Source organism: Marmota flaviventris, chromosome 1 (genome assembly GCF_047511675.1).
Source record: "Marmota flaviventris isolate mMarFla1 chromosome 1, mMarFla1.hap1, whole genome shotgun sequence".
Lineage (NCBI taxonomy): Eukaryota > Metazoa > Chordata > Mammalia > Rodentia > Sciuridae > Marmota > Marmota flaviventris.
In genome coordinates, this window is record NC_092498.1 from 147221917 (window position 1) to 147245135 (window position 23219).

The 23219-nt window shown below is 40.3% G+C and overlaps 1 protein-coding gene across 2 annotated transcripts in view; it reads left to right on the plus strand.

Annotated features, from left to right (window-relative positions):
• The first annotated feature begins 827 nt into the window (after positions 1-827).
• Positions 828-23219, plus strand: part of Rnf10 (ring finger protein 10) — a 35795-nt gene continuing 13403 nt past the window's right edge. The window contains exons 1-6 of one of the 2 annotated variants that reach the window (XM_027923351.2): positions 828-1033; positions 11442-11638; positions 16622-16821; positions 18666-18756; positions 20525-20709; positions 20789-20925. In XM_027923351.2, the coding sequence (XP_027779152.2) occupies positions 877-1033; positions 11442-11638; positions 16622-16821; positions 18666-18756; positions 20525-20709; positions 20789-20925 (967 nt within the window). In that variant the 5' untranslated portion in view covers positions 828-876. Of the gene's footprint in view, positions 1034-5598; positions 5621-11441; positions 11639-16621; positions 16822-18665; positions 18757-20524; positions 20710-20788; positions 20926-23219 lie in introns of those variants that run through there. The other variant, XM_027923352.2, reaches the window with a different exon arrangement.

Below are 23219 nucleotides of genomic sequence, written 5' to 3' on the forward strand. Positions count from 1 at the left end.
CTCCTGCGTCAATCTCGAGAGTCTCTAGGATTACAGGCTTGGGCCACCAATCCCGGCAGGTACTGTCATTATTATTAACACTAGTATTTATAATAACATAAGAGAACTTAATGCTATATATCTATTGATATTAATACTAGAAAAAGAACCATAAATCAAATAAGTCCATAAAGGAGTCCTATTAGTATTTCAATGTTTGTCTGCATTGTTGTTAGTACTCTAACAATCTATATAATAGTAACAAATGCTAAGAAAGTCCGGACTTGGCAGAAACTAAAAATCCCAGGATCCCATGCTCTTAGATGGGCGGAGGGTAGTGGGGGATAATCATCGCACCCGGATGTAAGTGAAAACTACGTTTCCCAGAATGCACCACTCCTACTTCTCCAGTATAAATACTCCATCCGGGTTCTTCGAGATGCTGTTTGGCGACTCGTCGCCATTCCCGGAGCAGCTCGCCCTCGGCTTAGAGGCGAGTGTCGGTCGCTGTGTCGGAGACATTCGTCCCCGACACCAAGACAGCCAGCTCTCTCTCCTGCCCCGCGGCGGGAGAGCGTGTCCGGCCGGCCGGCGGGGCTCGCGCACCCTCCCTCGCTTCCCCTTCCCCTGCAAGCCTCCGCCCCGCCAGGCCCGGCCCGGACTCCCGAGCCCCGGCCTACTCCTCCTTCTTGGTCACCGCCGTCGCTGGGCTCGATAGCCCCGCCTGCCGCTTCTCCTCCCAATTTGAGAAGCCAAGGAAGGAAACAAGGAAAAATGTCGCCATGAAGGCCGAGAACCGCTGCCGCCGCCGACCCCCGCCGGCCCTGAACGCCATGAGCCTGGGTCCCCGCCGCACCCGCTCCGCTCCGACCGCCGCCGCCGCCGAGGCCCCCGTTGATGCCGCAGAGCTCCCCCAGCGCCGCCGCCACCGCCTCCGACATGGACAAGAACAGCGGCTCCAACAGCTCCTCCGCCTCTTCGGGCAGCAGCAAAGGACAACAACCGCCCCGCTCTGCCTCGGCGGGGCCAGCCGGCGAGTCTAAACCCAAGAGCGGTAAGATCGGGCCCACGGGAGCGGGCTGGGGGCGACTGCTGTCTTGTTGGGTCCCCTAGGGACAAACCACACTGTCTACTCCATTTCCTTTCTCACCACCATCTTCATGGCTCAAACTTAAAACAGCTGGTAAAGTAGATGCTATTCCTTTCCCCATTTTCTAGATGAATTTTGAAAAGGGTAAGGTCACTCAGCTGTGAGCAGGCCTTGAGACCTGGTTTAACTGACTCATCAGTCCATGCTCTAAAAACTACTAAGTTTGTTGTACCTTTATGTTGAAGTAGCATTGGATAGTATTCAAATTTAAACAAGAGAGGGTGGGGCCCAAGGACTTTTAAAACTCAAGTCTAATATTCAAAAATTCGACCCCGGATAGGGTCCTCATCTTTCAATGGTTTTATTTAATATAGTTAATACAGTTTTATTTAATATAGTTAGCAGTGAAGAGTGCAGACTCTGGATTCAAAATTTTTGGGTTCAGGCCTTGAGTGTCCGAATTTCCTTATCTTTCAAGGTGGAACTAATATAATATTAAATAATTAATAGTTAAGAGTACCTGACACCTATTAGGCACCCAAAACATTATGCCTGTTTTTGTGTTTTAACAGGGAAGATATTTCTGGTCATATTTAAGTTGTGACCATATGATAGCTGGCATTTATTGAGGGCTCCCATGGACCAAGTACTAGTCTAGGCTATTGCATCTGTTATCACTACTCCAGTCATTAACTTGTCTGGCAAGGTAGAATTGTTCCTATTTAAGGAAGGAACAAGCTGAAAAGGTAGAATGTTAGGAGTTGGCAGAGTCTGGAGTCTGTTCTCCATCTTATTTCAAAGCCTGTGTACTAATTTCTTCTCTTTTGTATTTCCATTATATTAATGGTACTAGAAAGGTGTTTTTGGTGAGGGGGGGGTTTTGGCAGAGGGAAACATTTGGAATCCTTAAATGTAGAGGTCCAGTTGCTTAAAACTTAAGATTAAAAAACTGGAAGGCTAACTTAAACTCTAAGGTTTACTGATGAGTTCAGAGTTTACCAGCTGGTTATGACAAACTTGTTTACCTGCTGTGCCTGAGGACTTGTAGAGGTTGCTGATGGAACTCAGGTGGAAACTGCTTGTCTCCATAATAAAATAATGCTTTACATATTTCAGGGATTAGCATAAACTCTCAGGCCAATCAGGAACTTGTATGTAGACTAATTTGGGGGTTTTATACTGTGGATCTTTATCATGATCCCTCCAAAGATTAAGGATAGTGAGTCCTTTTGGCCAGTGTTGGAATTGGTTTAGTGTGGTTTGCGTATTTCTCAAGGCAGTTGATAATAGCTTTTCTTTTGCACTGTTTTCCAGGTATGATATTATATAATGATTTGGATCTCCAACTATCTGAATTCTCAGTTTTTTCTAGGACCCTTCTTTAAGCCACTAACAAACATTCATGAGTCAGCTGCAATAAATTTTATTGTTTAAAAAGTTTATTCCTTAGTAAGCAGTAGGTGAAAGCTTGTGATACCCCAGACAAAACAACAAAAACTGAGGTGTCTAAGGCATTTTACTCCTATGCCCTTTGAATATTTAATGGAGCTGATTATCTATCAGTGTGAATTCTATTATAGCTTGACCAAAGCAAATAATTTGTCAGTGTTTTTTTTTTTTCTTTTTGGTACCAGGTATTGAACCCAGGGGTAGTCAACCACTGAATCACATTCCCAGCCTGTTTTCTTTTTTCTTTTTTTTTTTTTTTGAGACTGGGTCTCCCTAAGTTGCTGAGGCTGACTTTGAATTTGCAATCCTCCGGAATTACAGGCATGCACCACTGTGCCCAGCTAAGTGTTAATATTTCTAACAGTTAATTTGGATAGGTATTGTTTGGTTCATTCTCACTTTTTATTTTCTTGTCCTGGGGATTGAATCCAGGGGCGCTTTACCTCTGAGATACATCCCCAGCCCTGTTTTGAGACAGGGTCTTGCCAAACTGCTGAGTCTGGCCTGGAACTTTGGATCCTCCTATCTTGATTTCCCAAGTTGCTAGGATTGTATGTGTACCCGACATGCCTGGTTCACTCTTGAGTTTTTAAAGTGGTTTCTGTGTATGTTTTGTTTTTTAAGTTGTAGGTGGACCCAATACTTCAATCTTTACGTGGTGCTGAGGATCGAACCCAGTGCCTCACAAGTGTTAGGGGAGCACTCTACCACTGAGACAACCCCAGCCCGATTTCTGTTTTTTTAATGTGTTTAAATACTACAAAGTGAACTTAAAACTCTGGTTCCCTTTATTTATTTTGGTAGTGGGAATTGAACCCAGGGGCACTTTATCACTGAACTATATGCCCAACCTTTTTTACTTTTTGAGACAGGGACTTGCTAAATGTCTGGAGTGTCCTCAAATGAGCCACCATCCTGCCTCAATCTCTCTATGTGATTACAGGCAAGCACCACTAGTTCACCTTCTTAATTGGAAACTTCTGAGGAAGAAAAAATTCGTGTCAAGGATGTTAGATTTCATGAAGTATATAAGTGTGCTCTCAGGTGGCATTAGTTTTTAAGTGTTTGTTAGAAAGCTTGACCATGTTTGCCCTTGTCAGCAAATGTTCCTTTGGCTGAATATACACTTCTATACCAACCACAATGTACCGCTTGCATTTAGGAATAGCTTGCATTTAGAAATATAGTTTATGGGAAGGGATTAAAAGATTTGCAAACTGGGATGGGGTTGTGGCTTAGCGGTAGAGCCTCACCTAGCATGCTTGAGGCCCTGGGTTCGATCCTCAGCACCACATAAAAAAAAATAATAAAAATAAATCAAAATAAAGGTATTAATGTCCTCCTACAACTAAAAAATAAATATTTTTAAAAATTAGCAAACTGTCTATATTGGCTGATTTTTAAAGTTGATCTGAAGGGTAGCAAATGCTGCCTTAAGAGCATTGTAGCTGGGTGGGGCAGGGTGGCAGGCACCTGTAATTCTGATACTTGGGAGGCCGAGGCAGGAGGATAGCAAGTTGGAGGCCAACCTGGGCAGTAGTGGGCAACATAAGGAGACCCTGTCTCAGAAAGCAAAATGATGGGGGAGGGGATACAGCTGATGCCAAAGCTGTTACAACAGATACTTAGAACCTTTGATACAATGACTCAGAGATGGTTGTGCTAAGGAAAAGGTACACTCAGGTTTTGCATAATTTCATGAAAAGGTTTCTGAAGTATTTCAAAAGCTGACTAAACACCTGATATAGTTGATCCTGGTGGGAATTATTGAAAGGACAGCCTCAAATTTTAGAGTACCGAGTTAAAGGAAAAAAGGAGGGTGAGATGCAAAGACATAGTTTGCCTTTTTTTTTTTAAGGTAAAGAACAAAAGATTTTTCATACTTAAATATTTAATCGTTTTCTGTCTCCCTTTCCTACCTCATGAGGAAAAAACTTTTGTTTCTATACTTTAAATCATGTGAGACACAAATGGTCATTTGCTTCCTAGCTACATAGCTGCATTTGCTTGAGCCTTTGTTTCTGTGGTTGGCTTGTTTGTGCTTCATTTGTACACAGGAAATGGATAAATTTGGTACTGGGATTTTCTTGATCTTTCCGGCCAGAATTGCATGCCACAGTTTCTTTGCCTTGGCTAATTGCTTCAAATATTTACAGAACATTCTTTTTCTTGAGTATACTTCTATAGCTTTATTCCAGTAGGGCTAACATGCTGTTCTTATAACATTTCAACAGTGAATATCCCATGAATATAAAACTCAGAGGAGAGAGATGTTTAGTGAGTTGGAGAATTCATAGAGAAAGTAAAAAGAGGCAAGAAAGAGGCTAGGCAATTTATAGCCTAAGAGTGGACCCTGGCCAGGAACTAGACTCTTGCCCCATCCTGGGCCAATGGCACTGTCATGGAGGTTAAGGGAAGGTCAGTTATTATGAAGCAGTTATTTTGAGGTTGGTGGTATGAAGCACCGTCCTGATACTCTTCCTGTCATTCTGGTAACAGAAGCTAGGTTACTAGGTAATCTGCTTTGAAGAATACCTCTGAGGTGTAAGTGGACCTGGCAGTTTTGACTTTGAAAATCGTGATTTTAAAGCCTTCAGTAAAACCACTTAGACCCTCAAATTCTTATAACTTTTCTGTTGGCTGGAGTCCTTGATTTATTATGTGGCTTAACAAGTTGGAAGTTTAGTGGGTACTCTTGTCTAGAATGATTTTTATTTATTAGGCTTTCAAATCAAGGCAACTGTGGGCTAGCCACTATAGTAAACAGAAGAAGTTTTTATAGAAGTTTTTTCTTATTCAGTGAGGAAGGAGGGTAAAGTATTAGTCCCATTGTACAGGTGAGAAAACCAGGGCTTAAGAGGCATTAGAGTTGGTTTGTCAAGTAAATTCTTATGGAATCTTAGGAGACGTTTATAAATATACTTTATATAATAAACTCACCAAGCAAACTTATTGGCACATGCATCGTTCCTGATACCACCTCTCTCTTCCTTTCATTCAGAATTACTAATTACAGCTGGATTCAATTTGTTGTCAGTTGATTCTGTAGTAAGGCCATATGTTGCCCCTCTGGAGGTGCTTGTCAACCGCTCTGGATGATGGGTAAGCAACTTGCTTGTGATTACAGCATGAATCAGCAACAGAAACTTCCTGGCTGGTATTCTGACCTCTAGGCTGTGCCACCTGTTAGAACTAGAGCTAGAAATGTTGATGATGCCAAATAATTTTAATTCTGGAAAACTCATGCCCCTTAATGGGGGAAGAGACTGCTTTACTTTCCATTTGGGAAGTGTGGAAAAACTTAAGACCCTGGATTGTTTTTAAGTCTTTTGTTGACCCTGAGAGCCAAAGTTCTGGACTTGAGCCATTTAACTAATACTCTTGTCCTTTCTGGATTGTGTCTTAACATTATTTATTCTTAGCTCTGTGCATCAGAATCTCCTGAGGACCTTTTTTTCTTTTTTTGCTACTGAGGATTGAACCCAGGGGTGCTTTCCTGCTGAGCTACATCTCTAGTCCTTTTTGCTTTTTAAGATAGGGTCCCACTAAATTGCTGAGGCTGGACTTGAACTTGAAATCCTCCTGCCTCAGTCTCCTGAGTTGCTGGGATTAAAGATACAGGCCACTATGCTCAGCCTGAAGACACTTTTTAAAAATACTTGTGGGGCCTTTTCCTGGCAATTCAATCTGATTCTTTAAGTCTGGATTGGGCCTTAGGGTCCTGGGTGTGCATAATTTTAAAACTGGAAGAGAGACTTTGTTGTGCAGCAAGGATTGAGAGCCATCATGCTGAGGTCTAAAACTTCATAAAACAAAAAGAACAATAAATTCTTTTTTTAAATGACCAAAAGAAAAATGTCATCATAGACATTTTTTCCCAAGAACTTGACTTTTTGTTTTCCAAAATCTAAAGTAGATCATCTCATTGCTTCTATTAGAGAAAAGAGCGTGAATTCTGTATATATATTCTGGCAAGCTGTTTACAAAATATCTCAAATAGCACTACTAAATTTTATCTCTGGGTCCCAGGCAGGACAGTTCCTTCAATCTTTAGCTACTTACTGCCTGGATTGAGAGATAAGAGCCACAGTCTCTTGAAAGGTCTGACTTGATATCCTCAAGTAAGTAGAAGGAGGGAGTTGATTTTTAGCCACTAAAATCACAAATACTTATGTGATCTGTCATATAATCTGATTTAGAAATGAGCAAGCAGTTCACTGTCCACCAGAGAGCATTTCTGTAAGTGTTATGAAATGGTTTCCTTGCTAGTGTGGTAATAAATGAAGAAATGAAAACAGTCCTCTTGCTGAATGCTAGTTTATTTTCTTAAGCTCTTACAGTGTAGAATTTGGCTTCACCTAAATTTGTGGAAACTGAAGTGCCTTTCTGGTGGAGGATCCTCTGACCTTTTTTTGTGTGTGTGCTGGATATCCAACCCATGCATGTTAGGCAAGTGCTCTACTTTTGGGATACATCCCCAGAAAGGTGCCTTGTTTGTTTGGGGAGTAATGAGAAGTGAATCCAGGGATGCTTTGCTACTGAGCTATAATATCTTCAGCCCTTATTATTTTATTTTTTGAGACAGAATCTTGCTAGGTTACTGAGGGTCTCATTAAATTGCTGAGGATGTACTCAAACTTGTTATCTTTTTGCTTTAGCCTCCCAAGGCTATGGAATTGCAGGTGTGTGCCACTGTGCCTGTAGAAAGGTGCTTCCTTCTACCCCTTCCCCCCTCCCTCCCTCCTCCCCCCCTCTCTCCCTCCTCCCCCCCTCTCTCCCTCCTCCCCCCCTCTCTCCCTCCTCCCCCCCTCTCTCCCTCCTCCCCCCCTCTCTCCCTCCTCCCCCCCTCTCTCCCTCCTCCCCCCCTCTCTCCCTCCTCCCCCCCTCTCTCCCTCCTCCCCCCCCCTCTCCCTCCTCCCCCCCCTCTCTCCCCTCTCCCCTCTCTCCCCTCTCCCCTCTCCCCCCTCTCCCCTCTCCCCCCCTCTCTCTCTCTCTCTCTCTCTCTCTCTCTCTCTCTCTCTCTCTCTCTCTCTCTCTCTCTCGGATTGAACTAGGGGGCATTCAATTACTGAGTCACATCCCCAGCCCTATTTTGTGTTGGGATTACAGGTATGCGCCATGGTGCCTGGCCTAGAAAAGTGCTTCTCTTGAAAATAAGTTGAGTCAAATGCAGGATCATATGAAACAGCCTTGAATGATGACGTGCTTCTCTTGAAAATAAGTTGAGTCAAATGCAGGATCATATGAAACAGCCTTGAATGATGACGTTTGGGGAATGTTTTCTTTTTCTTTTTTTTCCTACAATGCTGGGGAATTAAACTAAAGGCCTTGCATGTGCCAAGCTATTATTACTTAGCTTTATGCTCTCAGCCCCTGTTTTCTTTGTATGTCTACTCTTATAAGACTTCATTTGTTATCATGAGTTGATGTGGAATGGGGTTAAGAAGAACGAAGCAGGAAAATGGCTGAGGTTAGTTTTCAGTGGTGAAGAGTTGGGCTGGGACTGTAGACAGAGTGCTTGCCTAGCATGTGTGAGGCACTGAGTTCAATTCTTACACAACATAAAAACAAAATAAAGACATGCAGTTCATACACAACTGGGGGCGGGGGAAGAGTTAGCCTGGAGTTCTGTATACCCTGAATTCATTTATATGGGAAATTTTTTTTTTTAACAGTGCTTGAGATATTGACCTTATGTATCCTAGGCAAGTGCTCTCACCAAGCTATACTCCCAGTTCATATTTGAAATTTTTTCATGAAACTAACTTCGTTGGTTGAGGATAAGGCAAAATGTCAATGAGACCCAAAGCTTTACTTTTTGCTCGTGTGTGTGTGTGTGTGTGTGTGTGTGTGTGTGTTGTAGGGCGGGGGGCAGTGTACTGGGATGAGAAGCCAGAGGTGCTTTACCACTGAACTACCTCCCCAGTCTTTTTTTTTTTTTTTTTTTTAATATTTTTGAGACGGGGTCATGCTAAATTGTCCAAACTTGCCTGGAATTTGAGATTGAGATTGAGATCCTCCTGCTTCAGCCTCCTGAGTTGCTGGGATTACAGATATGTATCACCTGCCCAGTTTAGCTTTACTTTCTAATTGCTACCACTGGTGCCGTGTTTGCTAATTGTTGCCAACCGAGGAGTAGGGAAAAGTTTAGTTCTTTAGGTTAAAACTCTGGTCACTCTCCCTGTTTTATGGTCATTAGTGGATTGAGCCTACCCTGGCTGTGTTTCTGTAATGGTATATTCCGTTTACATTGCTGCCATTTCATGTTATTGGTTCAATTTCCAGGTTGTAGTTGGTTAGGTTTGGACAGGATGGCTTATCTCTCATTTATCCCATTAGTTGATTGAACTCATATTTCCTTTTATTTGAATTTATTTAGTCTGCTGTAAAGTAAGCTAGTGAATTTACTTATCTGGGAAAAATTTCTTATAAATATTAGTTTTAAAAATTACTCAGATAAATCTTCAGAACAGCAATTCTATGTAGTTAAGTCATAATCTTAGAGGTGAGGCCTGAGCACAGGAATCCCTTAAAAAGTTCATCTGAATGATTCCTGTGAATGACAGGATTGAAAACCACTGTAATAGGATGAAAGTGAATGGCTCCATTTCCCCCAAATTAACTGTCATTAACAGTGTGGTGTATTTCCTTGGTTTACATGAATCTCTTAATTTATATACTTTTAATATAAGCAAGATGAAACTATATTTGGGAGGGTAGGAATCTTTGTAGTTTCTGAAGTTCATGCTGGAATTTCTTAATTTTATAAATTATCACTATCAAACCCTTAATTCTGAGCATAAAACTGATGGATCTTTTTTTTTTTTTTTTTTAAATGAAAAGTCCTCCAATTTCAGTTAGGCTCAGTGCATGCCTATTCTATAGTCTCGGCTACTCAAAAAGTTAAAGGGTGAGTATAGTATGAGCCCAGGAGTTCAGGCCTGCTCTTTGAAAAAGCCACCCTCACTTTCCACTCTAAATTTTTGCTTTTAGTCATTATTATGTAGACTGGTTCATATTTCCATATTGCAATAGTATAATAATAGGGTGATTTAGGAAAAACTTTGTTTTTGGTGTTACTGTGGGCCTTGTGCACATAGGCATGTAATGTACCACTGAGCTACATCTTCAACCTTCTTCAACCTTTTTCTACTTTAAGTTATATATGGTTCTCAGATAGGTTTGGTTTTATTATTATTTTTTTTAAGTTGGTAAACTTAGCATGTATGAAGTATGCTCATGAAGGTTCTTTAATTTGGGGCAAAAAAAAAAAAAAAATCCATGCAGTTCTCTAGTGGAAAAAATGGAGCAATGAATATAAAAAGACTCTTTACACAAAATACACATGGTCAGCAGATTACAGCCTGTAATCCCAGTGGCTGGGATTGTGCGAACCCACAGGAGGATTGTGGCGTCAAAGCCAGTCTCAGTAATGGCAAGGTGCTAAGCAACTCTGAGACCTTGTCTCTAAATAAGATACAAAATAGGACTGGGGATGTGGCTCAGTGGTTGAGTGTCCCTGAGTTCAATCCCCGCAATCCTCCCTATTGCTAGTTATGAGAAATTCAGGTTTAAAATTAAGGCATTTTGACCTTTCAGTTAGAGTATTCGCAAGAGTAAAGTGAACTAGCATTCTCTTTTATAGTGCTGTTAGAACATAAATTGGTATAACAGTTTTAGAAAGCAACTTGAAGATGTGTAAAAGACTTTTAATGATCATATTTTATCAGCTAATTTCATTCTGAGAATTTGACATAGTCTACAAAGCAGCAAAATTTTAGATGCTACCTAATATAAATGTATGGCAGACAGTAGTGCAGTCGTTAATTATGCTTTTGAAGTCTAGGAATGGGTGAAAATGTTCAGAGTAACAAGTGAAAGACAGTGTATCTTGTATGCTTGCCGTTTTACATAGAACATGTGGCAAGTATATTGAAAGGAAATTAAAACTATTAATAAGTCAGTGTTTTGTGGATACTGGCAACTTTATTCTTGGATAATTTCAAAATTTAATATTCTTATGTAATTGAAGGAAAAAAACAAGAGACTTTTTTTCCCTTGCCCTAGGGATTGGACCTAGGCCCCACACAGGCAAGGCAAGCACTCTACCATTCAGCTATGTGCCCAGCCATTTTTTTTTAATTTAATTTATTTTTTTGCAATAGTTGGGATTTATCCTGGAGTTTCCCTCAAAGCCAAGCAAGTACTTTACCACTGAGCTATATCCCCAGCCCTTAGTTTAAATTTTATTTTGAGACGGGGTCATGCTAAGTTGTCCAGACTCGCCTGGAACTCATGGTCCTCCTGAGTAGCTGGGATTACAGGTGTGAACCACTATGCCTGGCATAAGAAACATTTTTAAAAAGGATATAACTTGGATATAAATCAGACTCGTCTAGTATTCTTTTAGAGCTCAACTTTTGTTCTGTCAATTTATTAGCTTCTCAGTTTGGCTTCTAAAACATAAATGTTGTTTTGCTTCTATGCCTCTTGACTATATCTGCTTAAGCCTAGGTCAGCCCTTGCAGTATAGAATAATGTCTTCTGTCCTGCTGCCAAATAAAGTACTTTTTCTTAATATAGAATGGCTGTTTCCTTTCCTCTTTATCTGAATGGACTTTTACAAGATACATGCCTAGGCTTGTACAAGAGACATTATGAACTGATAATCTCCATAGTTTGATCTGTACTCTATTTGTCCTGAGGGAGGGACTCCTTAGGCTGTCATCAGAACAAAAATCCCGCATAAGGGTTGTCTTCCTCAAAGCACCAATGGCTGGCTAAACGCATATTTTTTGGAAGTTGTGGAAAAGTCCATTTTCTCTTTATTTAAACACAATTTTTCTGGGAGGTGGAGAAAAATTATTTCACTTATTTAAATATGTAACTTCTTAACTAATTCCTTTGTGTTTCTTCTTTTCAGATGGAAAGAATTCAAGTGGATCCAAGCGTTATAATCGCAAGCGTGAACCTTCCTACCCCAAAAATGAAAATTTTAGCAACCAGTCCCGTCGCTCCAATTCACAGAAAAGCAAAACTTTTAATAAGATGCCTCCTCAAAGGGGCGGCGGCAGCAGCAAACTCTTTAGCTCTTCTTTTAATGGTGGAAGACGAGATGAGGTATGGACTTTGAGATTGTCATTCCTAGAATATGAGCATGAGTTTTTTTGTTTTTCCTGTAGTTGAGGGGAGCAAGAGGTAGAAGAATGGGTAACCAAAGCAATCTTGGGTAGTTTAGATTTAACTAGGTCTGGAGCTTTGCCTCTTTTTTCTTCTGAAGGTTATTAAAATTTTCTGAGGAAGAAGGTTTCATAATTATGGAATGTGAGAAATTATGGCATAATTTGGGACCTTACTTGTATATTAACCTGAACGCCTGTCAGCAAGACTGATTAATTTTTCTGCTTGAATGGTCCATACTCTGTAACCATTACAGAATAAAATAGTTGTTCACTCAGTCACTGGGAATTTATTCCTTGCCTACTTGCACCAAATACCATTTAGGAGTTGGGGATACAGCATTAAACAAAAAATTGTTTTTTTTGTCCTTTGGGAGCTTATATTCTAGTTTGGAGAGACAATAATTAATTTTTGGTTTTGCCTCAGGGATTGAACCCAGAGGCACTGAACCACATGCCCAGCCCTTTTTTATATTTTATTTAGAGACAGGGTCTTGCTAAGTTGCTGAAGCTGGCTGTGAATTTGTGATCTTCCTGCTTCAGTCTCCTGAGCAGCTAGGATTATAGATGTGTACCACTGCACCTGGCATGCTTTTTATTTTAAGATAGAGTCTCAGTAAGTTGCCTAAGCTGGCCTTGAACTTTTGATCCTTCTGCCTCAGCCTTCTGAGTTGATGTTTTTGTTGTTGTTTGTTTGTTTGTTTGTTTTTGCTGATGCTGGGTATTGAACCCAGGATTTCATTCATGCTAGGTAAGCCCACTCCTACTGAGCCACACCCCCAGCCTGGTGAAGATACTCTTGGTGAGAGTGATGCAAGGGGTGGTAATGGTGGAGGTGATGAGAAATGATCAGATCTGGGATATTACTTTAAAGTCAACAGTATTTTATTTGCTAGATATGGGGACTAAGAGAAAAGGCTGAGTAATGTTTTTGGCATGACGTCAATTCAGGTACCATTTGCTATAGTAGGAAAGGTTTCAAGAGGAGTACAGATTTTTGCAGGGAGGAGGTACAAAGATTGAAATCAAGAACTTCATTTTGGAAATGTTATATTTTCATTGGAATACCTATTAGACATCTAATAGAAGTAGACAGTTAATTATGAATTTGAAATTTAAAGAGGAGACCCAGGTTGAAGAGCTGGTAGCATATAGTTGTTTTTTAGAACTATGAAACTAAATGAGCTGTATCATTAAGGAGTTAAATTGTAAAACAGCAATAGGTTGCTGAAAGTGGTGGTGTCATGCCTGTAATCCCAGCAATTTGGGAGGTTGAGGCAGGAGCAGAATTGTAACTTTGAGGTCAGCTTTAGCATCTTGTGAGACCCTGTCTCAAAAAGGGCTAGCTCTGTGGGAAAGCACCCCTGGGTTCAATGCCCAGTTTAAAAAAAAAAAAAAAAAAACCCAAAACTGATCAAAAGAGATGGGGATGTGTTGAGTGGGTGCCTCAAATGGATTCAAAAGAGATGGGGATGTGTTGTAACTCAGTGGTAGAGTGCTTGCCTAGAATGTGTGAGGCGTTGGTTATCCTCAGCACCACATGAAAATAAATAAAGGTATTGTGTCCATCTCCAAATAAAAAAAAAAGTTTTAAAAAAAGAGAGATGGGCTGGATGTGGTGGTGCGTACCCATAATCTCGGGATGCTGAAGCAGGAGGATTGTAAGTTCAAACCCAGTCTCAGCAACTTAGACTTTGTCTCAAAATTAAAAAAAAAAAAAAAAAAATAGGACTGAGAGGATGTGACAGTAGTTAAGTACACCTGGCTTCAATTCCCGGTACCAAAAGAAAAGTAGGACGGGAAGAAGAAACGGCAAGTTTAGACGATAGTTTCTAGTGGCTTTGCTCTGAGAAGTAAAAAGGTGAGATAGTAGCTTGAGAATATGATGTTGACAGGAATGTTAAGATTTGGAAGGTTAGATCTTGTCTAACCTAATGATTATGATGAGAGGGAAAAAATGATAAGAGGGGAAAAGGGGAGAATGCTGAACAGTGAGTTCTTGTGATCTAGTGTAGAGTGAAAGAATTGGTTTAGGAGTTTTGTCAGCTTATCCATAGTAATAAGAGAAAGACTTGTTAGCAGAATATTGGAGTTCTATCTGAATATCGTGCTCATTTTCTTAGTGAAATATATAAAGTTAGCTGAAAGAGGAGGTTGGAGAGCCTGAGGCATGAAGGAGTTGTCTGGGAGAATAGGAGACTAAAAGGACTATGGAAGAATAGTAGGATTGCAGTATGAATCTTAGGCTGTGTAAAGGGCTTCTTTGGTGAGACCAGTTGTGTGATTTTTAGCTATGTTTTGCTGCCTTTGGGCTGCTATGGAGGTGAAGGTGAATACAGCAGATGAGAGAAAGGGCAATGAACTACAGGATCTAAGCCAAATAAAGCAAGGCAGTTTAGGAGATTGGATCCTTGGTTTGGAGACCTAAGGGTAAAGAATTACAATAAGGACTAACCCTTGAACAGAATGAATTTCTGGCTGGACAGTAGGGTGCTCAAAATTAATGATATGATCATTAACAAGCACGATCTACTCTATAAAGTAGTGCTCCGTAGTGGAAAAGCAAATCGTGTATCTAAAATTCTAGTTGCCACATTAAAAATGAAAAACAAGAAACAAGCTTAGGCAGTTGTAACTATAGTCTTATATACTTTGGGAGGCTGAGGCAGGAGGATTGCTTGAGTCCAGGAGTTCCAGGCCAACCTGGGCAATATAGCAAGACCTTGTTTCCAAAACAATTAAAATTAAAAAAGCAAGTGAAATTAATTATTATTATTATTGGTACCAGGGATTGAACTCGGGGCACTTGGGCACTGCCACGTCCATAGTCTTTGTATTTTATTTAGAGACTGGATCTCACTGAGTTACTTAGAGCCTCGTCGTTGCTGAGGCTGGCTTTAAACTCAAAATCCTCCAGTCTTAGCCTCCTGAGCTGCTGGGATTGCAGGCATGCGCCATTGCTCCCGGCCAAGTTAAATTAATTTTGACATATTTAACCAAGTATACTTAAATAAACTTAATATGTGGCATATCTAGGTAGTGGCTCCTGTATTTGATAACAGCTCTAGAAGGTATACCTGTCTAGGAGTGGGTGCCTCAAATGGGGTGAGGCAGGCTGATTGGAAGAGAACTTGATAGGTCAGCATCTTGGGCAAATGATTGGGAATTGAAATGGATGGTACCGTAGAAAGTGAACCAATGAGGACAATAGTTGAAGACAGAAGATGGAGAATGGGTAAGGTTTTGCTGACTGAGCACAAGCTCTCAGATCTAAGTTTGGGGCATTGGGGATGGAAGACTAATTAGGGGAGATCAGAGCCATGTAGACAGAGTCCTGGACACAAGAGATAAGGGATGATCTGGGAAGCCTGGTGCTTCCTGTGGTGATTTACATAAACAGGGTGGGGCAAGCTCCAAGATAGGTTGTTAAGGTAAAAAAGAAAGTCTGGTATGCCATGGCTTATGTTTATTTTATTTATTTTTGTTATATTTATTTTAAAAGGTCATGTACTATGATTCTGTATACATAAAATGCCTATACTTATTTTAAAAGGTCATGTACTATGATTCTGTATACATAAAATGTCTCGGCATATTTATTGCCTCTGGAATAGAATGTACAGTTTTCCTTTTTGTACTCTTTAGAATCTTCACCATGGATGTGCACAGTAATTTGACTAAGCAGCAAAAGGCTTGCATTTGTATTTCCTTTGGCCCAATAATTATTACTGTATGTTGAAAAGAAATAATTGGAGTTTAGGGGTATAACTCAGTAGTAAAGCACTTGCCTAGCATGTGTGAGGCCCTGGATTTGATCCCTTGCATGCATGCATGCATAAATAAATAAATTGCAGGTGCCTTCATATTTGTGTACAAAGATCTATCCACAAATGTGATTATTGGAACAATTTGTAATAGTGGGAAAATTACACTGTCATAAATAAGGCATTAAAATATGGCATGCCCATATTATGTAATGATATACAGCCACATAAAGTGATAGTATACTGATATTAATATGGCAGAGTGTTTTATAATATTCAATAGGAAAGCGGGGGTGAGAAATGTACTTAGCTGTCTTAGCACTTACCTTTATCACTTCAGTTTGGAATTGTTGAAGACTGAAATGTGTCCTGACATTTCTTTCATCTTTGTATGCAGCACTATTATATATGGTTTTTTGCCACTTTGTAAACTGTTTCTGAATCTGCTGATTGGGTTTATTTCTGGACACAAGGGTAGTCTGTCTAGGTGTTCTAATTCTGTCAGTTTTAATTAACCAGGAATAGCAATGGGGTCTTAGGAAGTCTCTTGCAGGATCCAGAAACCTATGGCAGTTACAGTGGCCTTTGGACTGCCTCCAGAGGGTGACTCAACAGACTTGCTGTGTCAGAAAAAAAAAACCTCAAAACAAATAGCTAATAAGAATGAAGGTGTGGACTTCAGGTTTTAGTTCAGAAGTAGAGCACTTGCCTAGCATGGTGAAGGTGCTGGATTTGATTCCAACACCAGAAAACAACAAAAACAGAAGAATGGAGGTTTACGAGTCCTATAGGACTATGGGAAGATTAATCCAGTAAACAGATCTTTCAGCTTTAAGATAGCTAGGAGGAGTTTGTGCTGGGCTTTGTCATTTAATGGTTGATTTGCCATTTAGCAGCGCCGACTAAATAATTTCAGTCTTCAACAATTCCAAACTGAAGCACAGACTAAATAAGTAATGGGAATGTTAAAGGCTCTCCCCGACCCACTTCACTCTCATCTAGGTCTGGAATAGGGTTTTGCATTATCTCCTTCTAGGAAGATAATATTTAAGTCTTTTTTTTTTTTTTTTAATATTTTAAGCTGTGTCAAAGGAGGGTTTGTTTTGGTTTCTACTATAAATTGGTTTTGTCCTGATCCTAAACACTTTAATTCTCCCTAGGTAGCAGAGGCTCAACGGGCAGAGTTTAGCCCTGCCCAGTTCTCTGGTCCTAAGAAGATCAACCTGAATCACTTGTTGAATTTCACTTTTGAACCTCGTGGCCAGACAGGTCACTTTGAAGGCAGTGGACATGGCAGCTGGGGAAAAAGGAACAAGTGGGGACATAAGCCTTTTAACAAGGAACTCTTTTTACAGGCCAAGTAAGTATTGCTTCTGGGGGAGAAAGTGGAATTGAGAGACTCGAGATAGTTGGGTTGCTGGGAGGAGCACTCCTTTAAACTATAGGAGAGAAGCAGAAAGGAAACCAATGCCTCTTTTTTGCCTTTTTCATTTTCTTTCCAAGTAGATGTTTTTGGTGCTTTAATAAATGGCATTAGTATATTGAAAAGGTGGAAAAAGTAGAATTGGACCAGATTTTAATCTCCTTATAAAGAAGAGATTTTTCTTCCCTCTGGTTTGGTGCTGGGGATTGAGCCTAGGGTGGGACATTGTAAGCATGCCCTTGACCTCTACCACTGAGCTACATTCCCACCCCTTTATATTTTTTATTTTGAGATGGGACCTCAAACTTGTATTCTTCCTGCCTCAGTCTCCTGAGTAGCTGGAATTAACAGGTGTGTACCACTGTGCCTGGCTAGAAGAGGAAATTTGTGTGTGTGTGTGTGTACACACACACACAAAAATTATATTTTTATATATTTTTTTAGTTGGACACGATATTTTTATTATGTTTATTTATGTGGTGCTGAGGATCAAACCCAGTGCCTCACACATGTGAGGCAAGCTGAGCCACAATCTCAGCCCGTAGAAGAGGAAATTTCTTTTTTTTTTTTTTTAAAGGAGGCCTCTACCTATCTTTTTCCTCCTTTTTTTTTTGAGAGAGAATTTTTACTATTTATTTTTTTGTTTTTGTTTTTTGGCGGACACAACATCTTTGTTTGTATGTGGTGCTGAGGATCGAACCCGGGCCGCACGCATGCCAGGCGAGCGCGCTACTGCTTGAGCCACATCCCCAGCCCCCAAGAGGAAATTTCTTAAGGAATAATTTAATGACAGATTGAAATGCTTAGCAGACATTTGCTGAAATACTGATTTCCTTTTTTTTTTTTATTGCTGAGTATCAAAAACAGTGCCATGCATGTGCTAGGCAAGTGCTATGCCACTGAGTTAAATCCCCAACTTTTCCCCACCTCTGCATTTTTTTTTTTGGGGGGGTACCAGGGATTGAACCCAGGGGACTCTCACCCACTGAGCCACATCCCCAGCCCTTTTTATTTTTTTAAATTTTGTGACAGTTTTTGCTCAGGGCTTTGCCATGTAGCTGAAGATGACTTTGAACTGCTATCCTCCTGTCTTACCCTCCTGAGTCATTGGGATTATAGGCGTGCGCAACTGCACCTCCCACTTTTATGGATGGACAAAATACTTTATTTTATATGGTTGAACCCAGTGCCTCACATGTGCTAGGCAAGTGCTCTATCACTGAGCTACAACCCCAGCCCTCCTCCCCACTTTTTGAGATGGGATCTTGTGTTGGTGCCCAAGCTGGCATTCAACTTCTGTGCTCAAGTGATCTCCTGTGTCACCCTTATGAGTAGTTGGGACTAGGGATGTATGACTCCATCCCAGCTCCCCTTTGTTTTCTCATGTGTGGCATTAGGTATGATGGTTTGACCTTGTATTGAGACTGAAGTAACCATTGTATGCTTTATAAAACTGATCACAGATGATTTGAGAACAGTTTTCAGCTTCCTTGAAAATGAGTCGAGTTCTGGGATTCCAGGGGTTGAGGGAGGAAATCTGTTTACTTCTAGTTCAAAGGAGACCAACAGAAAACTTGGCTGGCCTTGGACCTCGGTCTGCTGAGTTTCTTCCAGAATCAGGGTTCAGGGTTCAGAATTGAGGCATTGTGAAGATGGTACTTCACAAATCAGGGCTGCTAATGACTTATATTTGAATTCTAAATGAAGAGCTGATTGAATTCAGCTGAGGATGTGGCGATTCTCACAGTCGGCCTTTTTTCTGTTTTCTTCCCTATTTCTAGCTGCCAATTTGTGGTGTCTGAAGACCAAGACTACACAGCTCATTTTGCTGATCCTGATACCTTAGTCAACTGGGACTTTGTGGAACAAGTGGTAAGTAGCTCAAAAAGTTTTAAGTTGTGGGTGAGAGAACAAAATAGGGACAGTGGTGACAAAGCAGCTGCTGGCTGTGTTAACTGCTGATTGAGTTCCTTTTCTGTCTGGCCTTATGATAGACATTCTCAGAGGACAGTTCCTGGTTCTTCCTGGAGTTTATTTTGTTACTAATTGGTCTGGCCTCAGGAGATAGAGTGTAGAAGGCTCTGATCCAAAAGTATATAAGCAGATCTGTCTACCAGCTACTACTGGGAAGTAGTAACCCAGAGAGAGACTCTTAATTTCCCTCCTTACCCAGAGGAGCTCGATTATGTGGACATTTCTTCATTGGCAGCCCTTTGTGTAATCAGTGTCAAATTAGCACACAGCTGCACTTTCCATCAAATCTACTGTTATTTGTTTAGCACTGAAGTTATGAACTCTCAGTGTCTCCCTGTTGATCCTAACAGGGAATCTGATATAGACTAAATTTGATTATTTTTCTTTTTCTCTTTTTTAAAATAAGTACCCAACTCTTGGGCTCACTATTGTGAAAATTTATAAAATCATCTGAGAATGACAGAAGGTCTATAAAACTTAATTTTATATATGTATGGTTCAAAAATATAGCCAGGTATGGTGGCACAATACGCCTGTAATCTTAGCTGCTCAGGCTGAGACTGAGGAATTGCAAGTTTGAGGCCAGCCTGGGCAACTTAACAAGACCCTATCTCAAAAAATAAGAGGATATAGCTCAGTGGTAGAGCACCTTTGGGTTAAATCCCGGGGGGTGGGGTGGGGGGTCTGCGGTGTGGGTGTGTATGATACACACTGAATAAAATATAAAGTGAAAATCTTAGTGTTTTGGAAATTACTGATAGATTACTGCGGGACCTTTCTCAATGCCTTTCTATATATGTATCTACGTATTTTTTAAAAAAATGATATTATATGTCTTGTCATATTTTCCTTTAATGTAAAGCCTCCAGAATACCCATTATGTATTTGTTTCTCTTCTTTCCTTCCAATACTGGGCAGTACTGGGAATTGAACCCAGGGTTGCTCTACCACTGAGCTACACCCTTCAGCTGTTTTTTATTTTTATTTTGATATGGGATCTTGATAAAATGCTCAGGCTGGCCTTGAACTCATGATCCTCTTGCATCAGACTCCTGAGTTTCTGGGATTACTGGTGTGTACCATTGCAGCCAGCTATGTATTTGTTTTATTAAATCATTACTTTTGTTTTCTTAATGATTTGCTTAAAGTGTTGTCATTTGCCAGTGGCTTGGGAGGCTGAGGCAGGAGGATTGCAGGTTCCAGCCCAGCCTGAGCAACTTAGGCCCTAAACAACTTGGCGACACCCTGTCTCAAAATAAAAAAATACAAAGGGCTCTGAATGTGGCTTAGTGGTTAAACTAAGTGCCCCTGGGTTCAATCCTCTGGTACTGAAAAGAAAAGAAAAGGTGCTGTCATCTGTATACTTACATTGTTAGGCAGTTACATAAAGGTGTGTTGAGTGGCTAGGTGCAGTAGCACACACCTATAATCACAGTGACTTGGGAGGGTGAGGCAGAAGTATTGCAAGTTCAAGGCCAGCCTCAGCAACTTAGTGAGACCCTGTCTTAAAATAAAAAGGACTGGGATGTAGCTCAGTGGTAAAGCACCCAGTGCCAAAAAAAAGATGTGTTGAGTACAAATGTGTGGGGATGAGAGAGGAGAGACTTTTAACTTTGACAGCTCTTAGTCATTCCAGAAGTAATGAAATTGTGGCATTTTGTTTTAGCGCATCTGTAGCCATGAAGTGCCATCTTGCCCAATATGCCTCTATCCACCTACTGCAGCCAAGATAACCCGTTGTGGACACATCTTCTGCTGGGCATGCATCCTGCACTATCTTTCACTGAGTGAAAAGACCTGGAGTAAATGTCCCATCTGTTATAGTTCTGTGCATAAGAAGGATCTCAAGAGGTAAGATGGAGCTATGTATTGGGTTAGACCTCAGTCAGCCTGCTCCTTGTTCTGCTTCATCTAAATATCCATGTTACAGTGTTGTTGCTACAGAATCTCGACAGTATGTTGTCGGTGATACCATTACAATGCAGCTGATGAAGAGGGAGAAAGGAGTGTTGGTGGCCTTGCCCAAATCCAAGTGGATGAATGTAGATCACCCTATTCATCTAGGAGGTGAGTTCTATTAATTTTGGGGGCAGATAATCTCAAGTATGCTCTTTTAAAACTATTGAATATCTTTATAGCGTCAAATATTGAGCCTTTAGCTAGAGGTGGTAGCACACACCTATAATCAGAGCTGTTTGGGAGGCTGAAGTAGGGGGATGGCAAATTGGAGGCCAGCCTGGGATATTTAGCAAGATCTTGATCAAAAAAATAAAATAAGGAAAGGATGAGATGGAGGATGTACCTCAGTGGTAGAATGCCTCTGGGTGGGTTCAATAGTTTGTATTGACAAAAAAAAAAAAAAAGAAATTTAGCCTTTGGGCAAGCTAGTTCCAGCATTTCCAGATTAGTCAAGAATTCCAGTAGGATATAACAAATTAGAATAAATAAATAAATTTTAAAAGTAATAAGAAAGAATACTAGTAGGTTAGAGTTTGCATGGAGTGGTTTAACTCTGGTTTCAGATTTCTTTCATTCATAAACACATCTCTCTCTTTAATTTTTCTTTTTACTGAGCTTTATTTATTTGTTTTTTTTTTTTTTTAATTTGTTTTTAGTACTGGGGATTGAAGCCAGGGCCTTGTGCACGCTAGGCAAGTGCTCTGCCTCTGAGCTATATCCACAGTCCTTTTTTACGTTTTATTTTGAGACAGGGTTTCACTGAGTTTCCCAGGCTGGCCTTGAACTTCAGTCCTTTTGCCTTTTCCTTGTGAGTAGCTGGGATTATAGGCATGTACTCCCACACCCGGCTTTACCAGGCTTTCCTGCACAGTGTTTGGTATTGTGCCCAGTCTTGGGGGTTCCATAGTCAGCAAGTCTTGGCACCTGTCATCAAGGAACTCGGTAGTCTAAAAGAAGAGGCCATTGGTAGACACACATAAAGGCCATCAGGATAAGAGTGTGATATGTACATTTCAATCTTTAGGGTAAAGGTGGAACTCTCAATAAGTGGTATTGAAACAATTGACTGATCTCATGGTAAAATATGAAATTAGATACCAGTTTCATACCAGTCATAAAAGGTACTTCCAGATAGCTTGAAGAACTTAAAAGTCCAAAAATTTTAAACCTTAAAAGAAAATATAGGGTCGGGGGGAATGGATGGCAGTCAAAACCTAATTAAAGTGCCGGGTACAGTGGTGCACGCCTGTAATGCCAGCAGCTTGGGAGGCTGAGACAGGAGAATCATGAGTTCAAAGCCAGCCTCGGCAGCAGCGAGGTGTTAAGCAACTCAGTGTGACCCTGTTTCTAAATAAAATACAAAATAAGGCTGGGGATGTGGCTCAGTGGTTGAGTGCCCCTGAGTTCAATCCCCAGTCCCAAAGGAGAAAAAAAGAAAAAAAAAAAAAAAAAAACTAAAGAAAAAAGGGATCTAAACAAACAAAATATTGGATATCTTTTTTTTTTTTTTTTAACTTTGGTACTGGGATTTGAACCCAGGGCCTTAATTATGCTAAGCTGATGTTTTGACACTGAGATAGACCCCCAGCCCTAAGACAACATTTGATTACTTTATCTTTGTACATTCTTATTTAATATTCTCATTTTTAAACCAGGCTGAAACCATAAATGCTATAAAGTAAGACTGGTTGGTATGTTTGTTTTGTGTGTGTGTGTGTGTGTTTGTACGAGGGACTGAACCCAGGGGTGCTCTAAAGATTAATGTCCAGAACATAGAGATGTTCTATAAATTATTTTAACTCAGTGGAAGAATGAGTTAAGCATGTAACACAGCATTTCCCAGTTAAGGAAACCCACTTCTACATATCTGAGATGTCCATCAGATTTGCATTCACTGCCCCCCCCCCAAAATATTAGTAACACTGGATTTTGTAAAGAATTGGGAAAGTGGGGGCTCTAGTTCTTGGCAGTGTAAATTAATAACAGGCTTTTGCAATTTTGTAAGATTTAAAGATAGTTATAATAGTTGATCTAACATTAGTACATAAAATTCTTAATAGGCATGAAGAATTTTTTTGTTACAGTGTAATGGTGAGAAATTGACAGTAATCTAATGTTGTGTGAAAAGTACTTTATTATAGTTCATCATTGTATACTGGAAGGTGAGGATGAAGTAGATCTGTTTCAACATAGAAGATTTTTGAGAAATAAGCTGCAGAACAACATGCACAGTTTATCATTTTTAAGAAATCCTTTTTTCTGAACATGTGTATAAATATATAGGAAAAAAAATGAAGGCTACATTTCAAATTTGTAAATGGCATCTTTTAAATGGCACCAGGATAGGAAAGGCAAATATTTAAGGCATTTTAAGAGGGTCTCAAGATAACATTTTTTTGGTA